Raw genomic sequence first — 27,375 nt, 5'->3', positions numbered from 1 at the left:
GTTTTCTACTCTTAGCCTGTCCAAAATCTAGTTTGGACTGATTAATGACTGCTATACAATTGTTGCTAGCTTTGGTGTAGGCAGAAAATGAAACTGAAGAATTGGAAACAAGCCAATTACGATATGCAACATTCTTCTCTTGAACAGCCTTAGCACATTTATTGGAAAACCAAGGTTTAGATAAAGGACGAGATTTTAAAGTGGAGTGTGGGATAAAGGATTCCATTCCTGCAAGAATAATTTCACTGACACGATCTGAGCAAACGTTGACATCAGAAGTTTTGAAACAGTAATCCGACCAAGGAAAAGAAGAAAAGAAGTCTCGCAGGTTATCTCATTTTGCATTCTTGTAATGCCAAACAACACGAGGTTGGGAATAGTCATGAGATAAAGGCTCCATTTGAGAAGAGACAATGACAAAGTTGTGATCTGAAGTGCCTAAAGGACCTCTCGCTTCGACCTTGTACTTAGAAGGGTTGTTTGTGAGAAAAAGATCAAGCGTATTGGCTGTATGATTAGGATTGTCCGGTATTCTTGTAGGTAAATGAACAATCTGTGCTAGGTCATTAGTAATTGCAAAAGTCTCAGCATCTCGACCTGCTGGGTCGGTGTGACTAGAAAACGGAAGCCAGCTGGAGTTGTGAACATTAAAATCACCAAGGAAAATTACCTCACTGTTAGGAAAGTTGGACTGGAGAAAGTCAAGTTGCAAAGAGAGGAAGTCAAAGAGCTCCAAGTGATTAGTGGGGTTGGGAGAATGGTAGAGGCAGCAGATGAATATGACACAATGAGGTAGAAAGATTTTAAGCCAGAGAAGGCAAAGAGAGGAGATTCCAAATTACCAAACGGTAATTTGGAATTCCAAACGGACATACGCACAAGTACCACCTTTGAGGCGAAAGGAATCATACAGCGAATAATTTTGGCAAATGAGATGAGCAGTAGTTGAATTAACCGACAACTGAGATTCTGTCAGAAAAAGCACACGGGGTTTGGCAGACTGCAAGTGGAAATGGGCATTGTTGAGATTAGAACTGAGACCACGTATATTTGTGAAATGAACTAGCAAGTGTTTGGGAGGTTTAGATCTTTTTGCAGATAAGCTTACACTATTAGTTTGACAATTCATGGTGTATTCAATAGTAATAAAAAGTGGGGGGAGACATGCTGGATGAAGTAATGAAATTTTTGGATATGGCGTACACAAGGTAAGAATATACCCAGATCCTTGACATAATTTTTGTGTCAACGTGGCCTCGACAATGTCCTCCCCTGCATACACACTACTCGGACTCCCTCCAGTCACTATCTGGCAGAGTAGAGGTAGCATGATTATACTAGCTGATCCGGAAACCTCTTAGAGAGTTACCAATAGGTTCGATTGGGTGTACTAACTAGTGGCCAGCCTGCGAACACTGTTTTAGAGCTGTACCCTCGAAATGTAAGGAAGATTGGATCTCGCCATGATGTCCATCATAACCTCAACAGTCATCAGTCATACTGCATGATGGAAGAGATGGTAAGGGTTGATCAGAACTAAGCTCTGGCAACTAAACATGGGTTCCACCACTTCAAGCCTCCAATAAGCAAAGTGGTAGTATTGCACCAGTTGATGAGAGTCATCTACCACCTAGTATTGCCTGGTAACACAGAGGGGTGGCATTCTTCCATGTGGTGTGAGCACCACACCTTGACCCCCTGCTTGCGTTGGTTCACTCCTGGGTGGTCACCCACAGTGTGCTTGCGCATGGGGGTTATACCCAGGATTACTAACAGTCCCACCATCATGAAGGTGCAAGCAGAGGATTGGGCTGTCACAGACTGTCTGGACTTTGCCGAAATTGGGTGCTCTTGACTTGAGTGTCACCCGAATATCAGTTCCATCAGCGTTTTAGACTCCCAGGTAGAAAGTACAGCTTTTCTGGCATATCTAAGGAATGTCTGCAACAACCTCAAGGACCCAATAGTAATAATAGTAAGTATCTCTCTCTCTCTCTCTCTCTCTCTCTCTCTCTGTGTGTGTGTGTAATCAGAATTTGCTGAAATACTTTGTAAGGAAAAATGCATAGCCAGACCTGCCAATGGGGATGCAAAGCCTTTTTTTATTTACTGAAACCAGTCATGTGGAGAGTGCTTCATCTCAACCTTTTCCTGTAATAAATCACAACTTATACACTTCACAGGGGATGACAGAGTGTAAAGTGCTGTGAGTTTTGTTATCAGATGTTGGAAAGTGTTTCTGATGATGGGACTTGTTTGTTCACATATGACCCACATAAAATGATGAAGGAACCTTTCCAATTGTTTTGTATATTGATTACAACGGCCTACAGGTAATATTTACAATTTATACCAATTATATTTATAAATATGAAAAATTTTAGGGGATTTAATGTATTTACAGTTATCTTTAGTTTGAATTTTATGGTTCTTTAATTTTCATTGAAGCAGTGAAAATTTTAAGTATGCCATTCACTTGGAAAAATATGCCTTTCCCCTTAACAGAAGGGATCAGATATGTTTCTTCAGGCACATATTGGTAATAAAGTTATAACATGATTTTACTGCTTCTCCTTTTCCCTCCAGTTCATAATGCTGCTCAGGCTTCTCTATGGGCACTATCAGGCAGATGAGTGGCAGAAGATTTATCCACTAGCTGATTTACTAAAATATTACCATTTGGTTTGTCCAGTCTAATAACTGCTGACCATTTTGTTGATTTAAAAAAGCTGTATCCTTGAAATGAAATATAATATAATATAATCTCAAAAGTTATTCCTTAAAAGGAGAACTGGAAATTATTGAGAAAGTTGTGCATTATATCACTTTTCCAGATTCAGTACAAGAAATTAATGTTATAAATACTAACATGTTATAATTTGGTTCATATGCAAAAGTTTTTATCTTAAAATATTTTTCTGATTAATTAGGAAAACAGTTGCGAAACGAAGAATTACCCCAAGGCTAAAAAGGCAATGGGAAATGCAACTAAAAGCCAATGGCCATATAACATGCCCTGTTCCAGGATGTATCCAGAAGTATAAAACAATAGCAAACTTGAGAACCCATTTTAAGTGGTGTACTGCAGTAAGTATTTGTTTTACTACCTTTACTAATTAGTAAGGATTTTAATTATTTATTTATTATTATATTAAAATGATAATAGAATCTTTATATTATTTATTTAGCAAATTTTCTCATTTTGCTTGTTTAAAAAAAAATACTTTATTGAAACCAGAAAATGTTCCTATTACAACTGATAATGTTATACAATAAGTCCTCAGTTTATGAGATTCATTCGTTCCAGAGGTTTCTGTGTAAGTTGGAAAACCATTTAAGTCAAGCATTTCTTAAATATGATATATTTTTGACATATATGTTGTTTTCAAAAGATGGTTAAAGCTAAACAGGCACTGTTTATGAAAAGAAAACATTAAAAAAATGAAGATTTATTCGGTATGCACATAGCGTACTTATATACAAACATAATTGTAAGAAAACTAATACATATACCATATATTCATTATAAATACATACTATTCAATTATTATGTGCTTAAACAGCAGTTAACGGCGTCAGACCTTTTTTCTCCGATTTATGGAAGTACATGTCCAGTGATATTTGTACTTTAGCCCTTTTCTTCTCATCATGCACTGCTCTAAACACCTTTGCAAACCATTCAGTGTTTTGATCTTGAGCCTCTAAGCCAGCCAGCCAGTCCTTTGTCTGGCTGGCTTAGATCATATTAAATCATATTAAAGCATTCTGCCATCTGTTTAGTCTTAAATCATTTTGGTGGTTCGGCTTCTTGCTTGTCCTCTGAAACATCGTCTTTGTTTCTCTGGTCTTCAAGCTCCGTTAAAGTTTTGTTGCCCATTTCCTTTGTATGACTTTGCAACAATTCAATAAAGTCATTTTCCTCTAGATTTAATTCAAATTTCATGGTCATTCCCACAAGGTTTCTAATTACATCTTCATGCCCTACAAATCCTGTAGTGTCTTGAACAAACTGGGTTCTTCAAGACAGCATTCATGGTAGATGTTGTAATTTCACTCTGGGCAACATCAGTGTTTTTAAAGTTTTGTAAATGTACTCTTTGCAGAACTGCTTCAGTGATTTGCCATTCTGTCCTTCAGCTTCCCTTACTGCCTGTCTAAGTGTTGTTTGTAGGTAATACTTTTTAAAAGTCTATATGAGACATTGATCCTTGGGTTGTATGAGGGAAGTTGTATTTGGAGGCAAGAATATTACCATTGTTTTCATGATAGTCGCACACAATTGTTGGCACTAATATGAGACTATTATTGGGACTAAAAAATATGAGACTCTCTGTCTCATATTTTTTTAGCCAACCCATGATCCAATAAAGGATCTTAACTGTAATTGCAGTTTGCTTCAGTTTATGTAAAAGCCTTTCATGGAGTGTTCCACAAAGTTTAGGAAAGCAGAGAAAGGATAGTCTCCTTTTTTTGGGAATTCTTAAGGAGAATTGGTCAAGGCCAACTTCTATTTCATTGACTAATGAGATAGTAAAGAATATGGGACTACCTTTTAATCTAGATTTAAGCAATGTGATTGTCAGCTTTGAGTTGGTAATTTTTTGGAATAATGTGCCACCCTGTAGATTCCCAGATGGAGGACTGGGACATTGTCCTGGACTACAGTTTTTAAAAAAGTGGAAATAGCTTCAATTGGATTTACTCCCCCCCCTCTCTCTAATAGGAATAAAGTTCAGGGTTTACATTATTATTGATTGAGATGGTATAGTTTCAGATTGAGCTTCAAATTATATATATCATTGTCTGTTTAGAAACTCAGTTGAAATCAACTGAGTTTCGAAATCCAACACAAAGTTGAAATCAACTTTGTGTTGGATTTCGAAGTCTATAATCAAAGATCTACATCTTATATGATAATTTATTAATAATCAAGATTTGTGTCTCCTGACTAATCATATATTAGTCAAGATACACAAATTAGATTTTGCTTAAAAAACTAGAAAACCCTACTGACTCAAATTTATTTGGCAATATCCCCATGACCCCACTGACTAACTACAAAGAAGGGTCAGATAAAAAATGTACTGAATAGAGTGCACTACTGTCCCTCCCATATTTCTCAGCACTCTTTCAGCATGAGTTTAGGTATCTGTGAGTTCTAGTTCCCTCTTCTGTATAGGAACAGCCACTGGAAACCTGTGTGGATCCAAGTTATGTCCTTAAGTCGTCTTCTTCTTTATCTTTGCCTTCTTCCCACGTTTATATGTGGTCGGCATTTCCGTCCTTAATTCTTTTCCTCCATATCTCCCTATCCTGGGCTTCCTCTCTCCTCCATCCTGTCTCTTTTAAATCCTCTGCCACCTTGTCTTTCCATCTCAGCTTAGGTCTCCCCCTCTTCCCTATCTCCTCCAACTTTTCACACCTCTTCTCCACATACTCCTCACTTCTTCGTTCCACATGTCCAAGCCACCTCAACCTAGATTCCTGCATTTTTTTACTCAAAGGCCTCACCTTAACCATACCTCTGATGTAGTCATTTCTTATCCTGTCCTTTCTCGTCACCATATATATAGAATATTTATAAGGATCTTACAAAATAGGATACTTAAAACATGAAGAAACAATAGGGGGAAGAACAAGCAGGATTTAGAAAAGACAGATCAACAATAGACCAAATATTCACACTAAACATCATTGCAGAAAAATATTGGAATAAGAAGAAGCCTCTTTATCTGTGCTTCATCAATTTCAAGCAGGCATTTGACTCTGTAAACAGAGAAAATTTAATGAAGCAACAACAAAAAATCCCACTTGATCATGAAATAATCATGTTTGTAGACAATTTCTACAAAAATATAAGAGCAATAGTAAAATTCAACTCCTTTCTCTATTTCAATTTCTCTTTTTAAGGTTGTTGAATTTTACTGCAGGGATGCCCTTTATCTTCAATCTATTTAATATCTACCTAGAAGAACTAATGAAATCAATTAAAGAAAAAAGAGGCACAGTAATAAATGAAAAAAATATAAACCACATAAAATATGCAGATGATATTGTGATTCTAACAGAAACCAAAGAACAACTAAAAGAAATATTAAAAAACATCGATAAAGCAAGCAACAATTATGGAATTAATATAAATAAAACCAAAGTAATACAAATTGGAAAAAAACATAGAAGACATAAACATCCAAAATCAACAAATAGAACAAGTACAAAAATTTGTATACCTGGGCTCTTTAATAACTGGAAACCTAAGTAATATTGACCAAATTAATCACAGACTGAACATCGGATGGACAAACATGAACAAACTCAAAAACATATGGAAGAGCAATAAAATCTCAAATAGTCTAAAAATTAAACTATATGAAACTGTCATCATACCCACAGCAACTTATGGATCAGAGAATTGGGGAATAAATAAGAAAGAAAGGCAAAAAATAATGTAATTTGAAATGAGATGTCTAAGGAAAATCAATAAAACAAATTGGAGAGAACATAAAACTAATGACCAAGTAAGGAGAGATCTAAATTTTGAATGCAGAATAATAGAGCAGAACTACAAAAAACAACTTCAGTGGTTTGGACATGTGAACCAGATGAAACAACACAGGCTGCCTAATGTAGTACTGACAGGAAGAATTGGAGATAAGAGACCACCAGGAAGACCCAAAAGAGAATGGCTCCAATGCCTAAAGGAAAACACAGGCTTTCAGAGTTATCAACAAATGATGCAAGATTCAAGAGATCGACAACAATGGAAGACGATATCTAAATAGAGACGCAACCCATGCCAAAGAGAAGAGTAGAATGATGATGATGGTTAATGTTAAATATTGAGAGGTATCATTGTGTGAATAGTAGTTTTTAAACATTTTCCCAATAATAACTGATCCATGTAACATTTCCCATTTATAATATCCCATGACAACTACTCATGCCAAACTAAATGGTGACTTTTGGGCTGGATTGCATTTTTTCCAGTGTCTTTCTTTGTTCATAATCCAATTTTGTTTGTCCAATAATGGGAGTTGTGGCACTTATGAATTTTGCAACATTGCATTATCTAATAGAGAATGCTATTTGAACAAGTTGGGCTAAACCTCTTTTAAGGTGCTAGGCAAATTCAATGTACCTATCATAGTCTTCCACAAATAATTCTTGAGTGTAATGAGCTTTTCATAATTGTGTAACTTGTCAATCTACATTATATTATAGCTTATGGTTTAGTATACTGCAATTTATATTATAGCTTATGGTTTCTTCCTTTTTTTTTTTTTTTTTTCTCTAACTGTAGGTGAACATCATTTGAACAACTGTAGTATTTTCTCCTGTCTGCTAAAGTGAACATGTCCCATGTTTCTTACCACCGTCGAACCCATAATCATTAGCTTTCTGTAACAACTCATAATTATTTTGCAATTCAGTGCTGCAGTACTTCCATTCATAGCTTGTTGAATTTCAATGATATTTCTATTGATGTTATATCTATTTTGTTTTTCGGAGTTACATCAAAATAAGAATATGGAGTTATTTGATCTGTTTTTATAGTGTGTAAATTGGCAAAGGAAAAAGTGAAAAAGGCTTGCAGCATTCATGTGTCACTTATGTAGTAATGCCATATCATTACTCAGAAGTTTACAAGATCTTATTATTCAGGTTCCTTACATTTTGCAATTGTTTGCTTTTTTACATGAGATCTTGCATGTGTATAGTTTTATTATAGGCTTGCTTTAATATTACAAGGTTTCTTTCCACTCCTCTAACCTTTGTTGATCCTACAAATAATTCTGAACAATTAAGAGTCAAACTGACTTGTAGTAAAATAACTTTCTGACTTAACTGCATTAGAAGATTAAGCTTAGTATGGATAGACATTATCTTTATATCAGGCCAAAGGAAATAATTAAATACATCACACATTAGCAAAATTTAAACAAAAAAAATTAAATACACATATCTGTGATAGGCAGTTCTGATAATTATAAACACTGGGAGAATGCATATAATGAGTACACAGAAGATGGCCTTATGCTGTCAATGCAATCTCATTTGTATGGAATAATAATGAAGACTTAAACCTCTAAAATTTGATTTGATCTGTTATAAAATAGTTTTATGGCCAGTTCAAAGAAAAGTAAATGATATCATAGTATAAAATATTTTTTATAGGGCCAAAAACAAGGATTACAGCATTGTCCTTACTGCCATTCCTTAATTTTTGCTGATCATGATGCCTCAATACATCACATGGAAGTCGAACATCCTGATAAACTTGATGAGTACAAAGGTAGCTTTTTATATATTTTCTTTTCATCTTGTAAGTAATAAAAAATTATGCTGACTGTAAATGTTATTGTTTTTAATGGAAATAGAATGTAATTTTTTTTCCCAATACTTTTGTAAGGGAAAGACAGTTTGCTTCACTAAGTATTATAAAAAATGTGGAAGTAAGTTATTATTAAATCCATTTATTGAGAAGCATTTACTTTTTGCAGTTCAATGTCATAACCACTAAAACATCATAAAATTCGACTTCCAATCCAATATTGTGGCCACTGCAGCTGTTGGCATTTCTGATTACAAAGTTTGTTTTTCCTCTTTGCTGGCTCAGTTATTCTACTGCCATCTATTTACATTTCATATTCATCTATTTATACTTCATATAAATGATCTGAAAAATTAAGTTGATGTTTATCTTTAGTTGTTAATAGCAGATGTTTTTTTTTTCTTTTCTTTTTTTCCCTCCAATGTAGAAGTCAGAGTAACTTATACCCTGTGTGTTTGGGTGCAGTGTTTAGACACACCATCAATATCTCGTTAAAGCCTTTTTGATGAAGAAATTGAGAAAAAAAAGGAAGAAAATTGTTACAAATATGGCAGTTTCCGATTGTTTTCTGTAGTGTGACTGGGTTTTGTTTCACTAAATGAACTAAAAGTATTGTTTAGTGTTATTATAAACATGGAGCTAAATGGAAAAAAAAAGATATAAAGATATAAAGAAATATTGATCTAAAGAATGGATGGACAGAATTCAACTTTTCAAGAATGTATTTCACAGGAAGACATTTTTCTACAGATACTTTGGATGTTGAATCTTTGCCCCCACCCACAAAAGGACAAACAAAAGGAATTCAAAGTAAGGTCTCTGAATGGAAAGTTTCATGAATATTTTCTTCCAAGAATAAATTTGCATTAGAGCTTTTGAAATGTTTTGCAAGCTGTTTTATTATTAGCTCTAGTAAACCCGAAAATAATTTTTGAACGTTTCATTTCAACTAATCACTTTTTGATTGTTGGAGCTGAGCTGAGCTGTGCAGCTCAGCTCCAGACTGTGAAAATAACTCTGGACAGCAAAGGATTAATTCTGATGCTGCCCTTATGGCATCATAGTAGTAGTAGTAGTTAGTAGTAGCAGCAACCGATGGAAGATAGCAAGCTTGTAGAGCATCAGTAAAAAAAAAAAAAACTTCCTATTTCACTTATCCATTCTCTCTAACTATTCAAACTACCCACCTCCACAACTTTAGAGGTGCCTCCGTAGCCAGGTGGGAAGGAGCAGTAGTGCGTAACACGCGCTTCTTGATTAGACCGGGGTTCAAGCCCGTCACCACCAAATATGGAGGATGCGGAAAGGTCAGGGAATGACCACCGCATATCCCAGAGCAATATGGCCTTAGTTGCTAATGCTCCTAAAAACCAAATAACAACAACAACATCCACAACTTTAGATGGCAGTTTGTCTGAACAGTCAGCTATTTCTCACTGAAGGCAAATTTCCACACATTTGACCTGCAACCATTCTTCATCATTTTGAATATTGTTATTGATACTGCAATACTTTGTATGTCAAAAAACTACCAGTTTGGGATTATAGCACCTTTGTAATCAAAATAACCAGTTCTACCTTCCTCAAAGAGGTTGTATGTGATGGGTCAATAGCAAGGGAGGAGTGCACCAGCAGCAATAAAACCAATGTCTAATGTATTGCACTAAAACTGTTTAATGTGCCCTGAGAAAATTCTTACATATCATTGACAAACCTCATGAGCTATCCTGGCAGTCTATGTGCACTTTGAATGGAAAAAACCATCCATTTTTCCATAGCTGCAACTTGCCCTTAATGCCACACTGCTCCAATTTGTATAACTTTCTTTTACGTGCAACAGTATCAAAAACTTTTCTGAAACCTAAGTATATGATTTGAAAATCAATTTTTATGCATCCAATTCCTGTGTCACAGTATCTAACAAGATTGACAAGACAAGATTGCCCTTTAAGAAATCCATGATGTGACTGAAGTATAACTATGTTTCTGTCTACAAAGTCCTGCATACTTCATTAACCAAAGATTCCATTATTTTCTGTGGAACAGAAGTCAAGCTAACAGGTTTAATTACTCATGTCTCCCTTTGATCCCCCTTTGTGAATTGGGGATAAATTTGCACATCCCCAGTTCATAGGGACCTCCACTGAATCCGGTGATAGATTCAGTGGAGGTCTCTCTCATAATCATGGCTAAAGGTTTGCTTACCTCTTTTGCTGCCTTTAATATGACTGGATAGTCCCATTCATCCCAAATGCCTTTTTTTTTATGTTTAGCTTCAATAATTTCTTCTTCACTCTCCTCTCAATTATCATAAAATCATTCAGCTCCCCATCAGAATTTTACTCATTTCTGGCATCCCCATCCCCAAAAATTTCTGACATATGAATGTAGGTGCAAAATACCAATTCAGTTTGGCAGCAACCTGAGCAAGATCGTCAACAGTAATACACTTATATCTCGAATCTAGTGGACCAATGTGATTCAACCCCCTCCTTCTATTGTCCATATAAGTGAGGAAGTCTTTTCTGCTTTTTTTTTTTTTTTGTATTCTTTGCTGGAGACTTCTCATAATCTGCCTTAGTTTGCTTAACCTCCTTTGTGACTTAATTGGCAGACTAGTTTATATCTGCTGTTGGCTTCTGTGTCACCTGATAATTTATGTTCATCCCATTCATTTTTCTTCACTGCTACAAGTCATATCATTTCATCTGACATCCATTTAGGTCTATGCTTTGAACTGTATCTCATAGTTGGTATTGTTGGCAAATTCTTAGTGGGTAAATTTTATGCAGTGAGATAAAGTGAAGTTACTTATTGTGAGTTGAAGTTACCTGTTGATAACTTCATCAGTTGATATATTTAATTTAAAAAATTTCTGAGACCACTGTAATCACCTTTACAAAAGCAAAAGCTCTTTCTTTTGCCTTTACATCTTTAAGTAAATCCCACATCAATACATTGCGATCACTGTCACCTAGTGAGTCTGTTATCTACAGTTTTTTAATGCAAGAAAAGGGATCACTGCTGATAATCAGATCAGGACTGTTGCTTTCTCTTGTTGTTTCTTTAACATGCTGGTGTAGGAAACAGTCATCCAGTAAATCCACAGAAATCTTGATACTGTGTGCCGAGTGACCAATCTACAAGGTCCAGTCAGTATCTGGAATGTTAAATTCCCCCATTATAAAATATTCTGATTTACTGGCCTACTCTATTTGTCTGTAAATTTGTTCATTATACTCATCACAGCCATTAGGCCTATAACACACTCTTTCTCTAATTTTTTTCCCAGTGTTCATGTCACACCAAACAGGAACACACAACTGAAGAGGTGAAAAGTTATCCGAACTATATAAGTTTTAGATTTTCTTTGTGTGAAGAGGACTGTCTTCTATCTCTGTTTGTTGTGAAACTTTCCAGTGATGCCATGGTTCCTAGCAAATTGAAGCAACATTTAATTGCTAACCATGAAAATCTTGTGGATAAAGATTTGAGCTCTTTCAAAAAATTGCTTGAACAACAAAAAAAAAAAAAAAAAAGAAGAAAAAAGCAGACTATTTTCAAAAAATAATACAAATTTCTGATTGCCCAGATTCATCATCATCATCATCATCAGCCATTTTCAATCCACTGCAGGATGAAGGCCTCTCCAGCAACTTTCCAGTTCCTTCTGTTTTGAGCACTGGCCATCCATTTACTACCCAAAAGCTCATGAATTTCATCTATCCATCTCCGCCTTTGACTTCCAGGTTTTCTTCTAGCTCCTCTTGGGTACCATTCTGTTATTTTCTTAGTCCATCTGTCATCATGTCTTCAAGCTATGTGTCCTGCCCAAGACCATTTTAGTTCTTTAGTTTTGATAAGAACTTGAGTTTGCTGCCTAATCCATGTGTTTCTCTTCTTATCTAACAGTCTGATTCCCAATATAATTCGTTCCATTCTTCGCTGTGTAGTTCTCAGCTTCTCTTCCATTCTTTTGGTGAGTGCTGAAGTTTCACTTCCATAAGTCATGGTGGGGAGTATACATTGATTCATTATTTTACGTTTCAGACAAACTGGGATATTGCTCTTCAGTATGTGACTATATTTCCTGAATGCTATCCATCCAAAATTTATTCTTCTCTTGACTTCCAGCTATTTATCATTATTACAGCTAATAACTTGTCCCAGATAAGTATATGACTCCACCTTTTCAATTACTGCTCCTTCAATCATTATTTCCCTTTCTGTGGCATACTTGTTCATCATTACTTTTGTTTTAGCCATATTTATCTTTAGTCCAAAATCCTTACTAACTGTGCATAACTGATTAAGATTCTTTGGGATCGTGGCTTATGACCACAATGTCATCTGCAAATCGTAAATGGTTTAGGTACTCTCCGTTCACATTGATTCCTTTCTGCAACCAGTCTAATCTTCTGAAAGCTTCCTCAAGGGCAGCAGTAAACAGCTTCAGAGATATTGTCTCCTTGTCGAACTCCTTTCTCAATTTTAAATTTGCTACTGTCTTTGTCTAGTCTAATAAAGGAGGAAGCACTCTCATATATTTTCTTCAAAATCATAATATATGGGGTATCTATGCCTTGTCTTTGCAGTGCCCGAAACATTGCCTTAATCTGTATTGAGTCAAATGCCTTTTCATAATCCATAAATGCCAGGCATAATGGTGTTTTATATTCATTTGCTTTCTCCATTAGCTGTGATATTATGTGAAGGTGATCCATAGTTGAAAACCCTGTCCTAAAGCCAGCTTGCTCTTTTGGTTGATTCTCATCAAGTATTCTTTCTAATCTGTTAGTAATGACCCTTGTGAACAACTTGTAGATGTGGGATAACAAGCTAATTAGTCTATAATTTCCAATTTCTGATTTATCTCCTTTCTTATGCAGCAAAACTATGATTGCATTATTCTACTGCTTAGGCGTCACACCTTTTCTAATGCACTTTGTGAAGAGCCTTGCCAGTTTTTGTGTTATGTCTCTTCCTCCCAATTTTAACAACTCTACAGTAACTTCATCTTCCCCCAGGGCTTTCTGATTCTTCATTTTCTTCAATGCATGTTCTACCTCATCAGGAAGAATATCGGGTATGTCATATGTGTTGCTACTTTGCAATCCATCTTCCCCACTGCTGGTATCATTCCCTCTCTCCTTGTATTCTCTACTATTCTCTATAGTAGTCTTCTGCTATTTGAATTATGCCTTCTCTGCTGTTTATAAGTACACCATCGCTATTCTTCAGTTTCAGTATCATTTGTCTTTCTGTATTACTGCTCATGGCTGCTGATTTAAATCCTTTGTTTTCCCTTAATGCTTGTTCTACTTTTCTTGTGTTAAATCTTCTTATGTCCTCTCTGAGTCTCTTTCTAATGGCTTTGCATAACTCAGTATACTCAATTTTCTCCCTGTCAGTGTTTTTTTTGCTCTTCATTTGTCGTCTTCGATTCATCATGACAAGTGTTTCTTGACTAATTTTTTCTTCTTTGGATTTCTGTTTCCCTACAGGTTTCTTGGGCTTTATCACTTTCAGAAAGTTGTAATATTCCTCGTCGATATCTTGGTCCTGAGCAGTCTGCAGAAGCTCAAACTTGTTCTTAAGTTCCAGTACATACTGCTTTTTCTCCTCCTCTGTTATCTCAAAGACCTTCGTATTATTTACTCCAGTCAGTTTTTTCCTTTCCTACATCTATATCAAGTGTACATCTTACCATTCTGTGATCACTTCTAACATTTACCTTATTCAGGACGGTAACATCATTCACAATATATCTTCTGTTAGTGAGGATGAAGTCGATTTCATTAGTTGTTAATCCATTTGGACTCTTCCATGTCCACTTTCTGTTCACCCTTTTCTTGAAAAAAGTGTTCATTACTGACAGTCCTTGAGATTCTGCAAATTCCACAAGTCTTTCACCTCTTTTATTTCTTTCACCAATTCCAAAATTTCCTATAGTTCCTCTTTCTGCGCTGTTTTGCCTTTTTCCAACCTTAGCATTGAAGTCCCCCATAATAATAGTGTAGTGGGTTTTCTGCTCATCTAGAAGACTCTCAATTTCGGTGTACATTTCTTCAACCTCTTCATCATCATGGCTCGATGTTGGTGCATAAATCATTATAATCTTTAGCTTGTACCTCTTAGAAATCTTGAGTATTAGTCTTGACACCCTTGGTGATGTACTTTTGAATTCCAAAATGTTGTTTTTAAAATCTTTATGGACCAGAAACCCAACTCCACCTTCACTCCTTTCACTGTTTCCATTGGTGTACAGCAGATTTCCACTTGATAAACTTATAAGTGATTCATTTCTTCTTGTTGTTTCAGCCAAACTGATGATATTCCAATTCACATTTTCTAATTCCTTTTTCAGCTCTAATATCCTGTCTTCACCGATGAGTGATCGTACGTTATAACAGGCCAAGTTCAGTTTTCCGTGCATGGCAGCCTGGTCGTACCCAGAGATTCTTAGTACCCTCTGCTTCCACTCTGATCCTCTCGCTGCCGTAAGAGGGAGAGTGAAAGCTGCTGGGGACTGAAGCCATTTGTATTGTTGTCTCATATGCTGGAGTGTTTGGTCTTTTCCTCTTTACGCTGACCAGGCGTCTTGAAACAAACCACTCTACACGTTCGTTGCCACCTAAGTGACATAACAGGGCTTACCATCAAGAAGGTGTGCATGAGTGGATTTTAGGGAGGCAGGCCAGCCGGACTTCTCCTAAATCTTCTGTAATAGAGAGATATTGGATCCATCAGTGTTTTAGGCTGTGTCTGATAACACACAGGATACCTGTTCCCCTCTAAGCCCCTTATCTGAAATCATTGTATTGCAAAAAAAAAACCATGCACGCCATAACAAGTCCCATGTTTTGTCAACTTTTCACTCGATTGTTAGAACATTGGTGTTGAAGCTGAGAAGGTAATTGCTAAAATACCCCTATCAGATGATACTGTTTGAAGAAGAATAATCAAAATATCATTTAACATCAAGAACTAGTATCTACAAGGCTAAAAAAATCAGATTTTGCATTACAGGTGGACGAGCCTACTGGTTAATTAAAAAAATTAGAATTTCCATGGAAGTCATGCATGAGTGTCTGTATTAATGGTGCTCCATCATTGATAGGGTTCATTACAGGTTTTATCATTTGTAGAGAAATAAAACGTGAATGCGATGTTTACGCATTGCTTTCTGCACAGAGGCCCTTGTTGGAAGAAAACTAGACATATTGTTGAAATCAGTGTTAGATTAGGCTGTATTAATGGTCAATTACATTAAATCAAGACCACTAAAAATTTGTCTGTAATCAGCTTTGTAGTGGCATGTGGACATGTGTATATGTAATGGGCGGCACCTAGAACGTATGTTCAACTCCGCCTCATGTCTCTGTGAAGAACAGTATCACTACAAATGGGCCAGATATGTGTGTGACGTACGTTTGTGTGTTTTATGTGTGTGTTCTGTTGTTATGTTCTGGCCACTTGGCTACCCAGAAGCATCAGTCACCTGGACAGATGATTCTGGGTACTCGTCCACACCAGGGAAGGTGGGCCAGTTCTAGTAGAGCACGTAACGCCTCAAAAGAGACTCTGACCCACCTGATGTTGCCAAAAGGTGGGCCAGATTCCTCCGGGGGCCCATTCCAGAGGAAAAAGAAAGGAGCGAGAGAGGGAAAAAAAATAAATAATAAATAATAATAATAAAATAAAATAAAAAAAAAAATAATAATAAAATAAAATAAAAAAAAAATAAAAAAAATTATAATAGTAATAAAGAAGGAAGAAAAAAAAAGAGAAGAAAGAAGAAAGAAAAAAGAAGAAAAAAAAGAAAAAGAAAATAATAATGATAATAATAAAGTAAACACAACCCGTGGTGCTGGTAAAAAAAAAAAAAAAAAAAAGACATGTGATAATAAAAAAAATAATAATAATAATAATAAATAAATAAAAGAATAAAATAAAATAATAATAAACTAATAGTAAAAAAAAAAAAAAAAACACACACACACAGACTGGTGCTGGTGAGAGAAGAAAAAAAAAAAAAAAAAAAAGGGTAGTCTTCAATAAATACTTTTGTATCCAGAATAATTCAGATGTGGAATGATGACCTTTAGGATCAGTGCAGTGACAATTCATGCAGACATGAACCATAGAAGAAAACTATTGTCCCGCTTGCTTACACAGTTGTATTTGGTGGATTGTTCTGGTGCGCTAATCTGGCGTTGATTCTTTTTCTGCGAGCAAACACCTCGGAGGCAAAGTTCTGAAGTGCTGAGAGATTATTCTTATTATGCAGAAGCATTTCCTCATTCCCCGGAGAGAGATCTGGAACGTCAGTTCGGAGCTTCACCCTAAGATCGTCGTAGTTTGCACAGTTATAGAGCAGGTGACTCCAATCTTCTGTATTCCCGCAGCTGCAGAGATCAGTGTGATGCAAGCGAAACTGAAAGAGTTTTTGATTGAGAGAGCCATGTCCTGTTATCAGAAAGGAAGTTTGCATAGTTAAAGAGCACCAGGTTTTAACTGATTTAGAGAGTAAGAAGGTCACATCAGGCAGAAATTTTCTTGTCGTCGCTCCAAGTGCGGTGGTGTCCCATCTGGTCTGCCAGATGCTAATCAGCTCGTTAAACCATCTGGATTTCTCTTTTTTAGGATCTTCATTTAAATTTAGCTGGATTCCAAGTAATTCTGAAGGTATTTGTTTTTTTTGTGTCGAAAGCAGAGGCCACGATAGATGACAAATAGATCCAATGGGAGGGACCCCGCAATAACTTGCACTGCAGCGGTGGAAACTGTTCTACAGACTCTGAGAATAGAGAGGAGCATGCTCCGCTGGATGGAATTCAGTTTTAACCTCATTTTGGAATTAGTGGCCCGATGAACCCAAGCTCCTGCTGCATAAGTGACTATGGGCAGGGAAAACAGCATTATAGTAGAGAAAGAGTGACTTCCTAGAGAGCCTCCACTCCCCTCTGGAAATTCGAATAATTGACCCTGTGAACTTTTTGATTTTGGTACATATATGAATCAGATGAGGATAGAAGGAAAGCTTATGGTCAATAATGACCCCAAGGAGTTTTGCTTCAGTGACTATAGGAAGCCGCTTGCCAAAAATTTTGACTTGGGGAGGCCGCCTGAGATCTAATTTGGATTTAAAAAGCATCATTTTTGTTTTCGATGGATTAATTTTAAGTTTGTTAGCCAATGACCAGGTGGAAAGGTCAGTTAAAATCTGGTTTGCATTCACCTCCAACACTGCACGAGAACTGCCTGAGACCACAATTGTCAGATCATCGGCGAAAGCAAAAATTTTGCAATTCTGGAGAGAGTGGCCCAGCCAGTCTTGAAGCACAATGTTCCAGATAAGGGTCCCCAGGACTGAACCTTGGGGACACCCTCGAAAAACCTTCCTAGAGACTTGGAGGAATTTGGATTTGACAATTATTGAGCGGTCAGAGAAATAGTTTTGAAATAATTTGTACATATGAAAGGAGCATCTGGCAGACCGGAGACGTTCAAGGGCGCTGTCCCACCAGACAGTGTCAAAGGCACCCTCGAAGTCGACCATAATAGCTAGTTCAAACTTGGATTTAGAATTTATAATGTGCCAGACAAAGTCAGACAAGGCCTCCTCGCAAGAATGACCTGGGGTGAAGCCATATTGACAGGGAGAAAAGAGATTTTGTTGTTGAAACAGAGCTGTTAGTCAAAGAGCCATAAGCCACTCCAAGATCTTCCCTAGATTAGCAAGCAGCGCAGTTGGTCTGTAGGCACGTGGATTTGAGGCAGGCTTATCTGGCTTTTTGATAAGACGGAGCAAAGAAACCTTCCAAACAGAAGGAAAGATGCCTTCCATGAGGCATTTATTGAAGAGCAAGAGCAAGTAGAGAGGTCTTAATTTTAACAGCCGGAGAATGAACACATACTCAATCATATCCATTCCCGGACACTTCTTCACATTGATCGTCTTGACCACCGAGGTAAGTTCCTCTAAAGTAAATGGCTCGGTACGTTCCTCAATGGTGTACTTGTTATTAGCCTCACGAATTGCCATATGCTCTGGAGAATCTTCAGAAGGATTATCCATAGGGAATAAGTTATCAAGAATTTGGTTGATAGAGTCTGTCCAGCCAGAGGTTTCATGAGTCTCAGTGGTAACAGTACCAAGGACATCAGAGGTAAATGTTCTCTCCTGAGCTATCTTGTACATGAGGCCCCATGGGTTTTTGCTGTTGGATTCTTTTACAAAGGTGGTCCAGGTTTCTCTTTTTCTCGTTGCAATTGCTTTACAGAAGGCATTTTTTTTTGAAATGTAGTCATTATGTAATAGCATAACATCATCAGCAGGCCAGTTACGGTGTCGCTGATATAACCGTCGAGCTCGGTGAACTGATTTGCGAAGAGTAGTAAGGTCCTGGGACCACCAGGAGCAGACTTTAGAGCGGATGGTCTTCTTCTTTGCTGATTTATAGGAGGCTTTTATAAGAGATTGTTGGATAAGTTGGGCTAGATTTTCTGCACGAGTTAAGCTGAAGCTGTCTGGAGGGTTTGATGGAAAGTCATTAGTGATGGAGGCATCAAAAGAGTCCCAGTCAATAGTTTTTGTGCAGAATCTGACGAAGTCTGGTGTTCTAGGTGAGTTGTGGCTGTTAGGCACATCGACAGAGATGTGGAACACAATGGCTCTGTGATCACTGAGTGTGTCCAATCTGGAATTGTAACCCAGTCACTGATGCGTGAATTTAAGTCACTGGTGGTGAGTGTAACGTCAATGTTCGACTCCCCAGTTGAGCTGCAATAGGTGGAGAGCTGGCCTGGTCGATTATGGACTGCTAGGTTGTGACTTATAATAAAGTCCTCAAGAAGAAGACCTCGGGCGTCAGAAACAGCACTGAACCAGAAATGGGACTTTGCATTGACATCCGAAGTGATCAGGATGTTCCTAGAGCCAAGGAAGTTGAGCGCAAACTCCAAGAAGTTTAATGAATCGTTGAAGTCTGCAGAAGGGGGACAGTAGATTGACAGAAGATAGAAGGAGAGAGATGAGAATGTGATTTGCACACAAGTTGCCAGTTTGTTGCAGAACAACAACAACATCTAAATCTCTGTTTAAAATGATGATGCATGTTTTAGGGTCTTGGGGCACAGGTTGTACCACTCGAGCATAAATGGAATAGCCCATAATCTTAGAGATATGCCCAAACTGACCCTTTGAGAAGTATGGCTCCTGGATAGAGATCACATCCACGGCGTTTTGCTCTGCAGCCAGCCGAATCTCATCCGCGACAATTCGCGACCTGTCCATTGATTTGAAGAACTTTAAGTTTAAGGTTTCGTGGAGTGCTGGGGAAAGAATGAGAGTGAACATCACCTGGAGATGTTTTATTTTGATTCATCTGAAATGCAGTGTTGTTCGGTTTACTCTCCATCAGCAGTTCTGAGGCGTATCATTTCCAGGGCACGTTGGTATTCAGGGCAGGTTGTATCTCTTACCGAGTGTTGTGAAGGCCTCTTGCGCCTCTTACAGTTAATGCAGACAGGCTGTTCCTCTTTGTGTGGACACTCTGCAATGACGTGCCCACTACGGGCACAGTGACTACAGGTTGGAGAGCTGTGAGTGCAATGTTGTGTGGTGTGCCCGTAGCCTAGGCAAAGAAAGCATTTGGTTACTATCGTAAATGCTTTAAACTTATGGGAGCCACAGCCAAGGAACACCCGTTCACGGGATAGTACTTCTTTATAAATCTTTGGTGCAAAGCTGATCACCATATGATTAGTCGAGGATGAGTTTGATTTGGTGTTGAACCGGAACGTAGTGCCCTCCTTTATTTCCTCGTATGAGAACCCTAAATCAATAAGATTTTTAAAGTAAAGGTCCTCTAAGAAGTCCTCATTTGCGTAGTTTTTGGGAACGCCGTAGAATATAATGGCAGGATCTGATCTTTTTGGAGCAGAAGTGGCGACGCCAGCAGCAGAGAGTGACTCAGAGGAGGAGATAGTATTGAGATCTTGCTTGGACGCGGTTTCCACGATGACTCCGCGATTTCTTATCGCTCTGAGGGATTTTATTTTAACCATCTTGAAATCGCTTTTGAGCGTTTTGGATACAAATTCCTTTACCTCATGGCTAGTTTTCAGTTCGCTGGTGTCATTGGCTCTCAGGAGAAGGACATTCTGTGGTGGTTGGGTTTTGGGACCAAGTTGAAGACTGTTTGGAGCCGAGGATGTGGAAGGTTTGTTGGAACCACAAGAAAGTGGGGAGATGCCCTTCTTCAGAGCTTCTGCAAATGGAGTGGGATCTGGGATATATGAAGGTGTAGGTGGGTTTATAGTGAAAGTGTCAAAGACTTTTTCGAGGATGATCGCTCTGGATCGTAGCTCATCGTTGACGGCGCGTAGCTTCTCGTTGTCAATTAGCAGCTCCGTGGCAATTATCTCCAGGCTTGACCACAGGTCATGGATGTAGTTTGCTGCTGTTTCTGTGAATCCGTTTGCATTGCAATTAATAAAAGATATCAGTTCTTTATGCAGCTTAGAGATGATTTGGTGACGCTGTGGAGCATCCTCAAGACTCTTATTTTCTGCAATTCCAGAATAGGAAGGAGTCCCCAGCCTGGAGGAAGAACTGAGGCCAGAAGCATATGTGCGGTCCAAAACAGATGCCGTAACAGGAGCAGCTGGAGGGGTATCCTTGGAAGCAACAAGGTTAATACCAGGAGAGTCAGCATCAGGGCGTCCAGGAGGACTTTCCACTGCATCTAAAGACTTTAGCTTAACTTGTTCATCTGCGGAAGCAGCAGTCTCAGACCGAGACAAAAGGAGCTTCAGTTTCTTCTTGCTCTTATTCTTTTTTTTCTTATGTGAGGGGTGGGGAGTCCGCCGTGGTGCCTTAGGCGGAAGAGAAGGAAAATTTTCAGATCCATCCTCACCGGATGAAGAAGAGCTGTCATTAGACGTCATTATTTGCACAAACAATATAAATCAAACTGAATCAATAATAATTCTGTAAGTCTAGTTCTGGGCTGTACCTTGTCTAAAAAACTCCACACAAATTCCGGAGAATCGTTTGCTTATTTTCTGTAAACACTCAGTTAATGGCACACACGAGTTATTTTATTTTATTTTCCTCTTTTTTGCGTCGAGAAAGCAGTATCCGGTGAAGAGAAGAAGGAAGGAGTAACAGTCTTGAAGCAAATTGTCAGGTTAGCAGCATGATGGGCAGGCCAGTCTCGTAAGCCAAACTGATCCAGAAATAGGTCAGTATTGTAAAATTTGCACATTTGAAGTGATTAACTGACGGCAAACACACAACGTGGTGGGACTGCTTGACCTTGTGATATAGCCCGAAGGCAGTGGGGAAGTTGACGAGCAGTGAAGGTCAGCAAATGCGAAAGTATAGATTCGGGCCTTCAAACAAGCAAAGACGGTAAATATGAATACTGTATATGTAAGACACAGATCATGAAAAAAAGCATAATTACCTAAAAGTTTAGGGACACAATCTTCCACAGGAGGTGCACAGTATAATCAGCCAGGTCACTATACAAAAAAGTTGGTCTAACTCGCATAATAAACACATGAAAACACTGTAAACTTGGGGAGCACAAGATAAGGCAGCCAATCCCACGAATGGCTTGAAAGGAGAGGTGCGAGCAACGCGTACCCAGTTGAGTGATATCTGTGAATCAGCAAGCTTAATTTGTTGAGGTAAGCTGGGGGATTAACACAAGAAGCGATGCCGCTGTCCACATGCTGTTACTGTATACACTCCCATTCACTTACATTGTTCATTTAGGCTACCTGTAGCTGGTCCCAAGTAAGCATGCCAACTGCGTTCTACGTGAGATCACCCTTACCTTTGTAGTGGCATGGATGCCAATCATGAATGTTTAATTTTGCATACAGAAGTAAGATGGCTGTTAAGTGGATGGCTGTTAGTATTAGTATTAGTAATGGCCGCATAGTGCAAGAAAGCCTGTGGCTTATGCTGCACCAGCCAAAAAAAAAAAAAAATCCGAACAAAACAATGATAAAAACAAAAAAAATAAATAATAATAATTAATAAAAAAAAAAAGGAAATTAAATCTATCATCCTATGCGCTTCCCTTACCCGAAAGTACTATCCAGATGACCTTTGAATTTCCCCAAACTGTCGGCCAGTACCACCCATGAACGCAACTTATTCCAGTAATTTATAATTCGCTGGCTAAAATAAAACTTCCTGCAGTCCAATCTAAACATTTCTCCCCGTAATTTAAATTTATGTCCCCTAGTTCTAGCATCATTTATAATCTTGAAAATTTCGTCCTCATTCATTTTACTGATGCCTCTCAGAGCCTTAAACACCTCCTCTAAGGTGTCTAGTTTCCAAACTCTGCAACCCACATATTCGAAGTCTTTCTTCATAAGGACGCCCTTTTGTCGATCTCACCAGGCGAGTTACCCGTCTTTGTATCCTTTCAAGAAGCTCGATGTCTTTCTTTAGGTGTGGTCTCCATACTTGAACACAGTATTCCAAGTGTGGTCTAACATAAGCCTTATATAATGGGATTATCACATCCCTATCTCTACTTGCAAAAGTTCGATTGATCATCGATAGGACATGGGCCTTCCTTGCAACCTGATTGTGGCGCATTATAGCCTTAGTTGCTAATGCGCCAATAAAACCCAAGAACCAACCAACCTTGCAACCTGTTTACAATGCTCAGAGAATTTCATGTCTGACCGTATCGTAACACCCAAGTCCCTTTCCTCCAGTACTGGGTTTAGTTGAACTCCACCAAGTGAATAAGTTATTTTGGGATTACTGTTTCCCAGGTGTAATACTGCACCTAAAGCATAGCTTAACAGTGATCATTAACTACTCTACCAATTTTAACATCATCTGCAAATTTAGACATCACACCCTCTATCCCTTCATCAATGTCGTTTATGAAAATTAAAAACAACAATGGTCCTAATACTGATCCTTGGGGAACCCCACTTCTTACATCAACCCAATCTGAGGAATAGCCATTTATCACAACCCTCTGCCTCCTGCCCTGAAGCCATCCTTCTATCCATCTAAGGATTTTCCCAGTGATTCCAACCTGTTCCAGCTTATAAAGCAACCGCTCATGTGGGACTGAGTCAAAAGCTTTGCTGAAATCTAAATAAACAATGTCGAAATTATTCCCTAAATCCATCTCGTGAGTGACCCTTTCGAAATAGCGAACCAGATTTGTTAAACATGATTTTCCCTTTACAAAACCATGCTGAGTATCCTTGAGAATTTCAATTCGATCCAAATGATCCTGAATTCCACCCTTGATCATTGCCTCCATGATTTTCCCTACTGCTGAAGTCAGACTGACTGGTCGATAATTTCCAACTTCACTTTTAGAGCCACTCTTATGTATGGGAGATACTGCACTTTTCCAATCCAAGGGAATCTCCCCAGAGTCTAGTGATGCTCGCATAATTAGCCTCAATGGTTCATTGCACTTGCTTGCCGCCTCCCTTAAGATTATAGGGTATATTCCATCAACTCCAGGAGCCTTACTGGTCTGTAGGCTCAAAAGTTTTTTCATTAAATAATCTTGCGAAATTTCAATATCATTAATTACATATTTTTTAACTTCGCTCCCACAATTTCTCATTGCCACAAAAGGTTTTTCATTTGTAAATATCGATGCAAAATAACTGTTGAGTTCATCTGCAACGGCAGCTGGTGTATTTAATACTATCCCCTTTCCCTTACGTAAAGGTCCGATCTGGTTTGTCCTGTTCTTCTTGGAATTTATACATGTGAAGAATTCCTTATCCCCCCCCCCCCAGTGATTTCTCATAAACTGCCTTTGCCTGTCGAACCTTTTCTGTGCCTCTATTACACATTACCTTGTAGCTGTTATAGGCTTCGGTACTTTTTATTGCTCTGTAACCTTTCCATGCCACCTTTTTCTGCTCAAGTAATGTGGCAACTTCACTATTCATCCAACTTGGAACCCTCCTCGTGGAGTATTTTTTTAATGGTATATACGCATTCAAGGCATCTGTGATTAATGTTTTAAAAGCGTACCACAGTTCAAATGTATTCATTTTCTGCACGATATCTACCCAGTTAATAGAGGCCATGTAGTACCTTAAGGCATCGTAATTTCCTTTTCTGAAATTAAAACCCATTCCTTTGCCTTTTACTTCTGCTACCTCTCTCGTCATCATCCACCGTAGAACTCCGTGATCACTTCCTGCTACTGGTTCCTCTACTGTCAGCCCTGTTATGTCATCTGATTCATGTGTGATGATGAGGTCTAGGATATTCTTTTCTCTAGTACTTTCCCTGACATGTTGATGCAAATAACAGTCATCTAGTTGATTTAAAAATTTTGTTCCCCGTGTCGAGTTTCCTTCCCATTTACTCCAATCAATTAGAGGCAAATTGAAATGACCCATAATAAGGCATTGACGCTTACTTGCCCATTCCATTTGCATGTAGAGGCTTTTGTCATAATCTTCACAATCACCTGGTCTGTAGATTACTCCTACTCGCATTATACCTTTGTTTCCAACTATCTCACACCATATACAGACTCTATACTAGCATGTGAAATGTCTGAATCCGGGAAAGCTATCGTCGCACTCAGGCTGCTTCTGATAAGAAGCATTACCCCACCACACCTTCTATCTACCCTATCCTTCCTAAATACATTATACAAGCCGTACTTAAACTCATCATCCCCAATTTCCGGGTGGCACCACATCTCTGTAAGCCCTATTATGTCTGCGTTACTTGTTTTAACCAGCAGTTCAAATTCGCTCATTTTATTGACGACGCTTCTAACGTTACTGTATAAACAATTAAGATTTACTGTTCTTGAATATTTAACAACCCTAACACAACCCTTGAAGTTTTTTAGGCTCTCTTCCCTGATATTAGTTACCCGCTCACGTGAAACGTTTCTGCCCCCAGAACATCTAGATAATACATCCAGTTGGGGTAACAGATAAGAACTCTTAAGATATGTGCAAGAGTTACTTTGACCAATATTATCAGTTAAACGCGTGTCAGTATTACCCACATCCCCCCTAACCAGTAGTTTCCCTGAACCTTTAAGGTATCCTCAATAATACTGGCAAAAACTTTTGCACCACCTTTGTTTAAGTGTATCCCGTCTCTACAAAACAAATTCCTTCTACCTACAAGTGTAGGCCATGCTGATAGAAATTTCCCCCCTAAAGCCTTGCAGATTCCTTCAAGGCTTGAGTTAATCCACAAGGCCACAAGGTTGTTTGACTTTAACTAAAACTTGAACATGAACTGAAAGGCAAAATGAAAGTTTTCTTTCAATCAGGAGAAAAGAACAAATATAAGAGAAGAGACTTTACCTCCGGCATCAGGTATACTCATATTGATAAGAATATTGTAACCACTGACCTGAACATTAAACAATTTATTTAAAAAATAAAATATATAGGCATTAAAATAACTATAAAAGAAATAAAACTATTATGAGTGTAACAGATATTACAAGTAAATAAAACAAATAAAATATGTAATGTAGCAAAAAGTGATAAGAATATAATACACATAAAACAGCAAATAAGCGATGAAATAAGCATATTTCATCGCTTATTTAGACTGAAGCAACAACAGCAGCTTCTCTTATACTCCAGAAGTTCGACTGGATATACAACACTATGTGCATCAAGCCTGGGGGACAAAAGAAAAGAAAGAGAGAAGGGAGAAAAGGAAGAGGAAGAAATGGGCTAATGTAATTTAACATTCATCAGTCGATCGTTCACGATACTCAGTGCAGTACAGTGCAGTACAAGATGACCACCTGCTCGATTATTTACCTGCCATCTCTTGTCACTATGCAAAATAACAGCCTCCATAATAGGATGTATGCAGGTCCCAGAATTACGATAATAATGGGACCAGCAACAGTTGTATGGAAAGCCTCCAATATTTCAATGTTCATCTGGGGGTTAAAATTGCTATACTGCTCAACCCAAGAATGCTCTGTGACAGGAGAGATGCTAACATCAGCCCGGCAAATAGCGTCCATGCTTGAAAACACAATTATATATCCTGCACTCAGGTTCACCAATTTAACCTAACCCACAATCCAGGCAAGCAATATGGTATAAGTAAAGTGTAAAGTGTATTGATGTCTAACGGCACCAGGGGTTTCTCCCATCTCCACATTGCTTTCATTGTAGGTGTACCAGTTCACTGGGAAGGCCAGAGATTTAAAAGTGTGTGGATTTTGTATATGTGTGGTGTTGTGTATCGTTGTTCATCTGGCCGTTTAGCCGCTGGACCCCTACTGAGGCCCAACGTTGTCCACACTTGGCCTCGTGGAGGCAGACCAGGTACACAGAATGAAATTTTACTCTGGCAGGCCCTGCCACCTAGTTTCCTGAGATTTCAGTGGCTAGGGCCAAAAAAAAAAAAAAAAAAAAACTCGGTAGGGGTGAGCGCTGGAATTAGAAAGCCAATTGAGGTGTATGTGATTTAATTTGGACGAAGTTAAGTTTTTGCAGTTTGTGTGGGGTTATACGCTGGCGTATTAGGCAGAGTAGGGGGGGGGGGAGACTGAAGGCTGGGGGGAAAAGACAGAAGTATGGGGACGATAGAGAAGACGACCCCAGGATTTTCAGTGAGGCAGGCCCAAGCCCCACCAGGAGAAGAATCAGGTTTGGCAGAGGTGGGAGGAGACAAGACTGTCTCCTCCTCCCCACCAGGGGAAAGGGAGTAAAGGTACCAGGCAAGGGAGCCCGGTACTGATCGCCATCAGGCATTGACAGTTGTGAGCACGTGCGGGTCCAAGCGATCTGAACCGGATCTTCTTTGGTGTTCTTTTTCAATGTGGGAGTCAGATCCTAGTCGCAGGGTCATACATGAATCAAGTCCTGTGTCAGGTTGTCTCTGGTTCAGACGTAGGTCTTTCTGGTTGTCAGTTCCCTCGTGAACAAGGCTAAATGATGGTCATGTTCGTGGGTTATTTGGTACAGTTTTCTTGTGTATTCCGGTTTTCTCTAGTCCTTGTTTTGGGATTCATCATCAG

General features: G+C 38.4%; 1 protein-coding gene across 1 annotated transcript in view; it reads left to right on the top strand.

Annotated features, from left to right (window-relative positions):
* The window catches only part of LOC150077148 (uncharacterized), a 370,624-nt gene that overhangs the window by 90,370 nt on the left and 252,879 nt on the right, over positions 1 to 27,375 (top strand). Inside the window, exons 3-4 of the mRNA XM_090385790.1 lie at positions 2,931 to 3,087; positions 8,176 to 8,293. Coding sequence (XP_090241916.1) covers positions 2,931 to 3,087; positions 8,176 to 8,293 — 275 coding nt within the window. The remainder of the gene's footprint in view (positions 1 to 2,930; positions 3,088 to 8,175; positions 8,294 to 27,375) is intronic.

This window comes from Mastigoproctus giganteus, chromosome 12, assembly GCF_048544385.1.
Source record: "Mastigoproctus giganteus isolate SK-2022 chromosome 12, ASM4854438v1, whole genome shotgun sequence".
Taxonomy (NCBI): domain Eukaryota; kingdom Metazoa; phylum Arthropoda; class Arachnida; order Uropygi; family Thelyphonidae; genus Mastigoproctus; species Mastigoproctus giganteus.
This window is presented reverse-complemented; position numbering and strand designations above follow the sequence as displayed.